Raw genomic sequence first — 12,364 nt, forward strand, 5'->3', positions numbered from 1 at the left:
CATTACAATTCCAAAATCCTATGATTCTACAGAAAAACTCAGCTTAAAACACACTTATTGCTGCTTTTGACTTATTGTTTTCATTCTTTATTATTATTTAAATCACAGTATCCATAATCATGCTCCAAGAACAATGTTTGATGTTGGGGCCCTTGTCTTTGGAAGTCGTTATGATAAGTGCTATAATAGAGGGGTTAAAAAAAAAAAGTAAAAAGGGCTTCCCTGGTGGCGCAGTGGTTGAGACTCTGCCTGCCGATGCAGGGGACACGGGTTCGTGCCCCAGTCCGGGAAGATCCCATATGCCGCGGAGGGGCTGGGCCTGTGAACCATGGTTCCTGAGCCTGCGCGTCCGGAGCCTGTGCTCCACAACAGGAGAGGCCACAACAGTGAGAGGCCCGCGTACCGCAAAAAAAAAAAAAAAAAAAGAAAAGTACCATATAGAAGTATGGTAAAGGGATACTTGACTCTGCCTAGGGGAGCTGTGGAAGGCCTTACAGAGGAGGTGACATTTTAGCTGGATCTTAAGGATAAGGCATTTAATAAAAAGTTTCAGTTGAAGTTTCTCTGGAAAGTGTTAGAAACCCAATTATAACCTAATAGTAAACAAATAGGGGGTCTATTTATTATTCTTTTTTTGCATGTTCCACCAATAACACTGCTAATGGAAGTAGTCTGTCCTCCGCTGGTAGAAAAGAATACAAAAAAAAAAAAAAAAAGAGGGAATTAACACTTGTCATTTCTGTTTTCCACTTCTATGCTGGAGACTAAAGTGTATTTTAATGGGGCACTGAAATTCTGACACGTGGGTGACTTTTTAAAGTGACATCCAGGGGCTTCCCTGGTGGCGCAGTGGTTAGGGATGCACCTGCCAATGCAGGGGACATGGGTTCGAGCCCTGGTCCGATAAGATCCCACCTGCCACAGAGCAACAAAGCCTGTGCACCACAACTACTGAAGCCCGCGTGTCTAGAGCCCGTTCTCCTCAACAAGAGAAGCCACCGCAATGAGAAGCCCACGCACCGCAACGAAGAGTAGCCCCTGCTCGACGCAACTACAGAAAGCCTGTGTACAGCAACAAAGATCCAATGCAGCCAAAGATAAAAAAAATAAAATAAAATAATTTAAAAAAAATAAATAGAAATAAAATAAAATGACATCCACTGTGCTGTCTGCAGATCCTTTCAATTATCATTTTTAATTCAGAAATGTGAAAGCTGAGTCACAGTTTTCATTTAAATTAAATAATAAACAAACAGCAAAGTAGCCAGACAGGCCTACAAAAAAATGATTTGCTAAAGTCCTAACAATATAAAAAATATACAGAATACAATATATAAAATATGTAAGATTTCGTGAATTTTATGATGGATATTAATAAGATGTATTCTAGACCCAAGTGAAACTTTACATGACATCACGTTAAGATGGTATGATTTCAAGTTAGTCTTGTATTTCTGACCAATGGTAAAAATGGAAGAAGTTAATTTTAAACACATTCACAATACTCACAATTTTCACACTCAGGCTTGAAACTCCATGATCATGAAGTTCATCCTCAAACAGGAGAACTTCTTCAAAAAACTTAATCTGTTCTCTGGCTTTCAATTTCTCTGTATCTATATGATCTGTTGTAGGTACAACCTAAAAGAAAAAATATAAGAAGGGGTACATAAAAAAAAAAAATTTAGACAGCTTTCCTACCAGTATTTTCTGCATAGCCAGAGCACCCGGTTCTAAATTTGGGTGTTATCAGTAGACACGAAAAACGAGATATATGCCTTGTCCCTGAAAAACCTAAGATATCTGATATTATAGCTTCACAACACAGAGAGTCAAAATTCATCATCTTTCATATGAAAATCATTAAATAGAACACATTAAAATCAAGTGCTCTATTGTGACTATGAGAAAATTAACCATCTGAAAATTAGTCAATGTGATGAACTACTACTATCATAGAAGTTCAAAGCAGTTTTGTGCCGTAAAAGTCTACTTTTACGACATTTATTTGGAACTTAAAAAAATTTTTTCCCATTAGAATGATGGTATATATTTTAGATCCCCAAATCTACAAACAAAGGTGTTTTAAATACTGAGGTAAATAAGAACTTTTAGAGAAATTCTAAGGGACACTCATAGCATTCCAAAGGGCTTTAGAGGATACTGGCTATTTTTTCAAAGTATTATTTTGTAGCCCCCGGACACAAACATACATAACCCAACAAAAGCACCAACAATCTCAAGGCAGGTCACATCAGTAGCTCACTAAATCCAAGGGTCTCCTAACAGTAACATGAAAGTATGATTTGTGATACCATTCTTTACTACATTCAATTTCACTCAAAATGTTCAGCTTTTCAATTCTTTGACATAGTTGTATCATAAATAAACACAACAATGCCTGTCAAACCATAAGAATTCAGTAAATGGTAGCTATTATTTTACTTTACTTAGTAGCTATGACTAGGTCATTTGTTTGACTCATGCATAGAATTAAGAAATGAAGAGCAGTTTCAGAAAACTGGACAAGAATTAGAAAAATATGATACAGATGTCCAAGAGATTACATAGATTTTGTGGGAAAATGATCTTAGGGAGTATTAAGTGATGCAGAGGGAGAAAAGGCTGCTATGAAAGAAACTAGTAGTTTGTATGTGATTCCCAAGAGGTGAAAAAAATGTCCATAGTTCTTCCATGTTTACCTACAGATAACATTTTAGCCCTCTGCAATTTTATTCCAATATGTGTCTACAGCAGACATGAGACCACACGTGAAGGTGAAATTCGGAGTGGGGAGGGAACGTGAGGGATAGGGATAGGGCAGCATATAATCAGTCCCTTGCATCACTTGCATGTTTGTGATCTATTTAAGACCAACGTTGGTGCCTCTAGGATTCCCTAAGAGCATAAAACTTTAGTTACTATTAAATAAACACAACTTCTAAATTCCTTACTTTTCAATTAGTTTCAGTTCAAAGGAACACATTTGAAAATCCTCCTTATAGATACATCTGACTTCCAAAAAATTAATCATTCCATGAATTTTCTCATTAGTAAATGGCTACTTCACTAATATTTCATATATGCCTTCAGTAAATGACTGGTGAACATGTAGCCATCAGTTTTGCCATTTACTTGTTCTTATAAAATGTTTGAAAAAGAAAGACAAAAAATAATTAGATAACACATGGATTAGGGAAATTCAATATATTTAACTTATCTACATACTATCTTCTTCATTCATAAGGACAAATATGTTTAAAACTTTGTATTTCTCTGCCTCTTCTCTTCCTCAACTCCACTTATCTCCTCCCTGAACTTAAGCATCTGAAAAGAAAAGGTAAAACAGCTACACTTAAGACATATGGAACATTTTTGGCTTCTGGTATTGTCAAAGTAAGTAACCTGGACAAACCCTCTTGCTGAAGACAATTTAAAAAGCTGGATGAAAAAACAAAAACTTCTTAAAAGCATTATATGGTCAAGGCACTAAAGAATGACTGGACTGATATCTGGAAGAGGACTGGAGCCCAGAAAAGTGAAAGTGAGCCTACAGTTTTCCAGCTTTGGCCTTGAGGCATCAGCAATGACTGGACAGAGGAGAGGCTGAGCTCTGCTGGCGCCATAATTGCTCAGTATTCACTAAAGGCAGAGGTCTTGGAGAATTCCTTGCCCTGCTCCCAGTTTTGGGATGACATCTCAAAGTGCTACACTGGCTGCACAGCTTCTTATATTACACACCCAGTAAACCTCAAACTCTGGCCCCATACCAGAGGTTAGCAAACTAAGACTTCCAGGCCAGTGTGGGCCGCCACCTATTTTTGTATGAACTGCAAGCTGAGAATCCTTTTACATTTTTCAAATGACTGGGGGAAATTTTTTCTTAAGAATATTTCATGTCACATAAAAATTATATGAAATTCAACTTTCCATGTCCATAAATAAAATTTTACTGAGAAACAGCTATACCCATTCGTTTGCATATTGTCTGTTTGCTTTCGACTACAGCGGCACAGCTGAGTAACTGCAGCATAAACTCTATGGTCCTCAGAGCCTGCAACACTTACTATCTGGTCCTTTACAGAAACAGTTTGCAAATCTATGTCCTTGACTATGAATGCCCTCAACTGCCCACCAGAAATAAACAAAAATCCTCTGTGGAGGAAAAACAGGATTCAAAGAAAAATAAGAAGGCATATTAGGAGTCTAGACACCATAAATCGGAACCAACAGAAATAACAAGACAATAAAAGACACTGGGGACTCTAGATGTTGAAAATATGAGGCCCAAGCTGTAAAACAACAATGCACACTAGTTTCAAGGAAATAAAAGCTAAGGTTGAAAATTTCAAAAGATACTAGAAATATTTTTTTAAAAGAACTATGATCGGGAAGGGTCCTGCTTGGGGGTGCTCACAATGTTCTATTTCTTTTCCTGGGTGGTTACGTTTTACAATTCATTAAACTCTACCTTCATGTTTTATGGACTTTTCTAAGTTATTCCACAATTTTTAAAAAGCTTAAAAAACATATGGAGCACTACAAATATTCTTGATACATTACAAGAAAAATAAGTCCTGTTCACATCTTTCAAGTGGAACCTCCCTCACATCAGGGGGAGGCTTATAATAAGGAAATTACTTGACATAAATATTTTTAAATTTATCATATAAAGTTAATTAGCAGCAAATGCTAAGAACCCTATGTTAAATTCCCTTTTTAAAAACTTCTGAAAGTAGTGTGTGTGTGTGTGTGTGTGTGTGTGTGTGTGTGTGTATACATCCCACTAGGAACATACAGTGAAACTGCTATGTTTTACAATGATTTTTCTTTTTTTAAAAACTGGAGCTATAACTCCCATACTATACAATTTGCCCTTTTAAAGTGTACAATTCAGTGGTTTTTAGTATATTCACAAGACTGCAGTCACCACTATTATCTAATCCAGAACATATCATCACCCCAAAAAGAAACCGCCATACCCATTAGCAGTCACTCTCCATTCCCCACGTCCCCCAGCCCCTGGAAGCCAATACTCTAATTTCTATTTCTATAGATTTGTTTGTTCAGCAAATCATTCTGGAATCATATACATGTACCCTTGTGTCTGGTTTCTTTCACTTAGCATACTGTTTCCAAGGCTGTAGCATGTATCACTGTTTCATTCCCTTTTCAGGACTAAATAATATTCCACTGTCTAGATATACCAGTTCTGTTTATCCACTGACGAACATCTGAGTGGTTTTCACATTTTAGCTATTATGAGTAATGCAGCTATGCATGTTCATGTATAGGTTTTTATGTGGATATATAGTTTTCAATTCTCTTGAGTGTATACCTAGGAGTGGAATTGCTGGGTTACGTGGCAATCATGTTTAACTTTTTTTCTAATTGCTGGCAAAAAAAAAAAAAGGCATAACAAGAAATCTACCATCTTAACCATATTTAAGTGTACAGTTCAGTAGTGTAAATTATATTCACATTGTTGTAAGATGGATCTCTAAAACCTTTTCATCTTGCAAAACTAAAACAGTATCAGAATTGTTAACCCATACCTCTGAGGAAAACAACTATCAACAAGCATACAGTACTCATATGCAGTTCTTTTTGCCTTTTGTCTTACACACTCCATTCATTTCCAATGTTTATGTCAACACATTCCTGCCCTAAAGTTACTTTTAAAAGCTCAAGATATTAAAGATGATATACAAATGGCCAACAAGCATAGTGATGTTCAACATCACCAGTCATTAGGGAAATGCAAATCAAAACCTCTCATACACTGCTGGTGGGAATGTAAAATGGTACAGCCGCTATGGAAGACAGTACAGGGGTTCCTCCAAAAATTAAAAATAGAATTACCATATGATAAAGCAATTCCACTTCTGGGTATATACCCCCCCAAAAAATGAAAGCAGAACTTTGAAGAGATATTTGCACACCTATGTTCACAGCAGCACTATTCACAATAGCCGAGAGGTAGAAGCAACCCAAATGCTCACTGACAAATGAATGGAAAAACAAAATGTGGTATATACATACAATGGAATATTACTCAGCCCTAAAAAGGATGGGAAGTCTGACACATGCCACAACATGGATAAACCCTGAGGACATTATGCTAAGTGATATAAGCCAGTCACAAAAAGACAAATAATGTATGATTCCACTTTTATGAGGCATCTAGAATAATCAAATTCACAGAAACAGAAAGTAGAAAGGTGACTGCCAGGTGCTGGGAGAAGGAAGAAATGGGGAGTTGCTGCTCAATAGGTATAGAGTTTCAGTTTTTCAAGAGGAAGAAGTTCTGGAGATTAGTTGCACAACAACATGAATATACTTAACAGTATTTAATACACTTACAAATAACTAATATAGTAGATTTTATGTTACATATTTTTTTACCACAATGAAAAAAAAGGAAAAAAGAAAGCTCAAGATACTGAATCACACTAAGTTGGGCAAATGTTCCAATGTGCTTAAAAAAAAAAAAAGCTTTTTTAAATGCATGAACACTAAGCATGTTTTATTCCTAAAAAGCAGTATCAATAGAAGGGGCAGTCTTCTACTTATATTTTCCTGCATATTCAATTTATTTATTTAATAAGAAAGAAGAAAACAGCCAAACGTTGATAGGTTACTATAGGCCAGGTACATATTAGGCATTTGACCTGTTTTCTCATAACATTCTCATATCACAATCTGAGAGAAGTGCCTATGGTAGACCAGACAACAAATGACAAGGCTGGGTATGAATCCAGCCAGGTCAGTACAACTCTGTGACTGGCTCTCTCCTCTTTACACCATGCTACAACTCAGAGTAATAGGTTTAACAACCTAAAGAGTGAGAAAACATTAAACACACACACACACACACACACACACACACACACACACACCAACAGGCCCCAGCAACTAAAAACCAAGAATTTAAGGGCAAAGGAAAGGCTTCATTCTAATGCCTCATTCTCTGATATTCTTACTGTACACATAAAATACCTTCTCCCACACAGGCAAACACTTCCTATACATACCAGGGCTTCTGAATAGTGTTTTAAGGAAGAGCTGAAGGATTAAATAATTTAAAATCTCAAATAATATTACAGGTCAAAAGATCCTTAGGTATTAAAACAAAGTTAAAAGTAAAAAATGTTCCTATGAAAGTGATCTTCCACATATAACAAATGTGCTTAACAAGAAGCTCTAACATCGGTGTTATGTTACTAAGAGACACCTACTTTAAGATCTTGAACCCATTTCTTCGTCTACAAAATAAGGATAAAAATGCCTATCTTACAAGACTATTTTGAGAAGTAAGCAACAAAGTCCTAACAATTTTACCTGGAAAACAGTCACTCTATTTTTTAAGGCAATAAAGGAACACATTCATCAACTCTGTTTAGACCATAAAGCAAGGGTAAATACTATTTAGACAATATAGCTACTTTTACTCTTGGTATTTCAATAATATTAACTTAGTTGCCTTGACATCTGAGATATGATATTATCATAATAATAGCAACTGCCATTTATTAAGATCTTATTGTGTTAACAGACACTGTGCCACAAACACCTAATACATGTTATCTTATTTACTACCTCACAACTGATATTATCCCTAGTTTACCAAAGTGAGAACTAAGGCTTAGCAAAGATTAAATTGCTTTTCCAAGCTGTAAAGTGACGGTGCTGGGATTTGAACTCAGGTTTGCCAAAGCCTGAGCTCCTTACCACTAGGGAGTGGTTGATCACATTGACATTTGTCAGCAACACCTTAGAACAAATTACATGACAGGCTGAAGTGCCAATAAAGGGTACTGAGCACATGTCTTTCACCTCCTACTACTCTCTCACTCCCTGTCTCTACTGCTGTGGATCTTGCTCCTTGATCACAGCTAATGCTACTTCATAGCCTCCAGGAGGCTTTTGTAAGTCAGCTCACAAAGTAAGTCATCATCATTGCATTGGGTTAAAACAAGCTCTCGTTTCCTCACTCCTTGAAATGAGATATCAAAAGGCCTACACACTTTGCAAAGTTTTGCAATCAAGAGTGAAAAGAGAGAATATTAATCTATGAAGTATTAATGGACTAGAAAAACCTTCCTCCACCATTAGACTGTAATGGAAGGATTTTTTTGTCTGTTCCCTGCAGTATCCATGGCTCTATGTAGCTGAGCTCCCAATATGAGGCCTACCAATTCCACCTTCCTGGTGTCATTTACCACAAACTGAATCTCTTCTTAAGCAGGGCTTACACAGATGCAACTTAACATTAATATAGAGATTTAGAATTCATTGAGAACTTTCCCGTAGATTATCTTATATCTGCTGTGAGGTAGATATTTCTGTTTATCCAATTTACTGATAAAACAAAACCAGTCAGATTAAATAACTTGCCCGAAGTCACACCAGGTTCACACATAGTGTAGGCAAAACAATAATCCAAGCTGTCGGACCAAAATTTCTATCTGCCCACATATCCGTTCATCTGTAAAACTGTAAGCTACTAGCTAGCAGGTTCTGACTAAATCACCTAATACATTACACCAAGAACAGACACATTTTAATGCTTCTTGAGAGCGATAGTGGTAACATCAAGGCAGTCTGCCATTGCTACCAACCACATTTTTAGCAAAAATTGTTCCACTATGGCTTTCTTTTATTTTGTGCTGATAATCAACAAGCAAAATCCCTTTACATTAGGTTCTGAAGCCTCGCACAATAGAAAGTAAAGTAGCAGCATAAAATAACCCATTACTAGAAAGTTCTAACACTGAAACTGTCCAAGGCAATCAATGACTCATAAAAGCAAAAAATAAGATTTACCTTTAGCTTAAGTGATTCTCCAAGTAACGTTCCCTTATAATCTGTTGTATAGGTCCAGTCATACGGCTTGATAACCTCCTTAGAGTGCTCACCCTCCGTCCTCAAACACCAAAACGAGAAGGGTCAGTCAGTGATGTAGAATATAGATCATCTGTCTTCATTTATCACACCAAATTACATTCTACAGGTAATATAAAATACCCTACTGAATACATATACTTGTCATAATTCACTAATACAAGATCTGTCTTAGTTTTTCTGCACATTTATTGTTATTTAACTTGTCATGTACTGATAATGTAGTCTCTCCAATTAATCTGTACACTGCCTGAGGACATGGTTTCAAGGCTTATACTTTTTTCAAAGAACCTAGTACATACCAGGCACAAAGTAAATAACTGCTGATTTGATTATGAAAGAAAATACATTTTTCCTAATTTCAATGCTCCTCACATTTTCAACGCAAATCATAAGTAAACATTGTTCTTCAAAAATAGGAACATTAAAGTACACAGTGTAATGCCTCTTCACTAAAGAACACTGAAAGCTCAAAAAAGTAAACCCTACATAGCTCAGCTCAATTGTAATTCAATTTAATTCAAGAAGTATTCAAGAGTGGGGTAATTAATCTCCATTTTATGGATGAGAAAAATGAACTCTAGAATGATTCAACTATCAGATTTAATAATAGTACTAGCCATTCTAATAAAATACACATATCACAACTGAATATTTTTTCAACTCTTTTCTTTTTTGTTTAACCCATAACTACCCAGATTCCCACCTGCTTTCCTGCCACTCTTCAGCGCAGGCTACTTTAAGCATTCCTTGGTAGTTGTTCACACATCTTAATGCATCTGTAGCATTGAACTCGATCCCAAAGCCAGAGCCATGCTGGATTCTTAAAACGTTGTCTCCAAACATCATTTCAGGGAGAGATGGCATATGCAATTCATCAGCTAACCTATGTATAACCAAAAGTCAGCAGGATTATTTTATATCCCTGTTGGCACTTTTGCTGCCTTCTGATCCCCACAGAATACCTTCTACTCCTAAACAAGTTAAATAATACATGATTTAATAAAATGATATATTTGTAAAGTCTATAAATGGTTTCATCATCCATTCTCTCTGTGTATATCTTTTTGGCACTGTATTAGGTAGTGGGCTAAATTAGATAATAAGCAAATATACAAACAAATACACAATATAATGTCAGCTAGTAACAAGTGATATATAAAAATTAAAGCAAGGTGATGGGGGAAGCACTGTTTTAGGTAGGATGATCACAGATCACATCTGAGACAGTTGAATTTGAGCCTCAAAACTACCCTGTGAGCTAAGAAAGGCTCAGAGAGTTTAAGCAGCTAACTCAAATCACAGAGCCAGTTAAGTGGTAACACCAGGCCTATTTCCATTATATTAGACTGCTTTATAAAGACCTGGACCTCATCTAGCTAGCCTCATTACATAAGAAAGTTTTATTAGACATACTATAAGACCAGGATCACAAATTATTAACCCACAGATGTGTTTTGATTAGCCTACACAATATATTTTTTAATATTTGAAATAACTGGCAAAATTATTGAGGTGCCAATAAAAATTGAGAGATTTTTGAGAAATCTGGACTTCTAGTTTCTCTTAAAAAAAAAAAAAAAACACTTGGCAACATTGGACCTGTATTTCCACATGACACCAACTGGCTGGAGCTGAGTGGCGGTTGCCCCCTTCAAGTGGGGCATAGACTCTCTGGTTCACCGGTCTCCTTGGCCCTTTAAAAGCTGAGTCTGTGACCCCTGTTATAAAGACTTTTAAGTGGCTACTCATTACTTCTGAAAAAAGTAGGTCAATGTATAGGTTACCATGCCTTATGACTCCAACCCCTGAGTTACAACCAGGACTGTCAATTTAGGGATGAAAGTTTGGCTTCTTAACCAAAGGCAATTATCTATGGGCTGGCAGGAACCCCTGAATTTTAGCCTGAGAACTCTGCCCGATACACTCATACTGAATTGAATAATGGCCAATTAAACTTACTCTGATCCCCCTTTTTGTAAGTCTGAATGACAGTTAAATGAAGCACAGACCAAGAGACATGGCATGACACAGAACCATGTGGTAGAGAAGAGGGGAGAGTGAAATTTTTAAGTAATAGCAAGAGAAGCAGATAGAGCAAAGTAGAGACTGAGAAATAAGGGTGACAAGAAGATTAGAGACATCTATAGTTGCGGCCACAAGAACTGCTGTTCATTTTCTGAGCTAATTCCTGTGTTTAGTTATTTCCTCATGTATTATTAAATTCTCATCACTTGAGGCAACACGGGGGTGGGGAGTGGACGGGAGTCTCTGTTCCTTGCAACCTGAAAGCACAACTAACACAGAGGTTCCATGGAAGTGATTTTCTGGTTATCTTATGTACCAATTTTTTTCTGTTAATATTGATTTTGGAAAATTTTCAAAATGTATTGTACACTTCTCTTTGTTTTTAAACAAAACATATAAAATGTTATTTTACCTTTTCTTGCTGACCAGAGATCATCATATTTAACAATCTTGTAAGACAATGTCCTCAAGTTCAATTGAGTGTGTATACCTCTAGCTACTCTAGATTGTAGGTATCTGCCCCTGAAGCACCCTCATCCCTTTTTATTTGGTTTCTTATCTATCAAAGGATGGAAAAGCAAACAATCATACTCCTTAAAATTGCATAATGAATAAAAAGAGAACATGAAAAATACTAACAATTCATTTATTAGGGCAAAGTGACTATATGGAACTCTTTTCCTTCCTTACATTTCCAATATGGTTACAATTATAAAGTATGCAATAGGGTCAAAAGTGTAAATATGCTCTGAATGAAGTTCTAACGGATCCTGAACAAAGCACAGAATTTTAGTGCAAGCGTTCTATGATAGCTACTTTAGCAGAAACGAAGGCTTTCTTTTCTTTTTTCTTTTTTAAGACTTCTGGATTTTTGAACAGCTACATAGTTATACTTGTTAGGTAAAGTAAAATAATGCTATATTAATGAATATATTCTTACATAAAACTAACAAAGGATCTATGCATATCCCAAGACCACAATTACTCTCTTTCCAACTGCTTTAAATTTCCAATCAGACACACCAATCAAGTCTTGTATATATATTAAAAACAAACAAGCAAAAACCCCTGCATAAACAAATTAAAATACTTAAGCCTTAAATGGAAAAAATATTGATTCTTATTATAAACATCTACTTCATTCCTGGATCACCAAAGCCCCACCACTTTCAAGAATAAAGATGGGTTCTAATTCCATCATGACTGCCCAGGAGAGAACTTAATGCACCACAGTCCCATGCTTCCATAAGCTTCCTATCTCTGGTGAACTTTTTGTTCTTACACAACAATTATATTAATTTTGGCTATGAAGAAAAGATAGCAATTAAAGATCCTGTTTCTTGTAGGAAAACACCTTCACCAGTAAAATTCTCTACTTGTTGCAAGCTTTAAAAAAAAGCAAAAGCACCCACTGAGGGAAACAAGCACTTGC

General features: G+C 36.2%; 1 protein-coding gene across 1 annotated transcript in view; it reads right to left on the reverse strand.

Moving 5' to 3' along the window:
• TIPRL (TOR signaling pathway regulator) overlaps window positions 1–12,364 on the reverse strand; it is a 32,696-nt gene that overhangs the window by 16,720 nt on the left and 3,612 nt on the right. The window contains exons 2-4 of the mRNA XM_079727868.1: window positions 9,611–9,790; window positions 8,827–8,926; window positions 1,510–1,641 (exon numbers count right to left, since the gene is read on the reverse strand). Of these exons, the coding sequence (XP_079583994.1) occupies window positions 1,510–1,641; window positions 8,827–8,926; window positions 9,611–9,790 (412 nt within the window). The remainder of the gene's footprint in view (window positions 1–1,509; window positions 1,642–8,826; window positions 8,927–9,610; window positions 9,791–12,364) is intronic.

Source organism: Hyperoodon ampullatus (assembly GCF_949752795.1).
Source record: "Hyperoodon ampullatus genome assembly, chromosome: 2".
NCBI classification, from domain to species: domain Eukaryota; kingdom Metazoa; phylum Chordata; class Mammalia; order Artiodactyla; family Ziphiidae; genus Hyperoodon; species Hyperoodon ampullatus.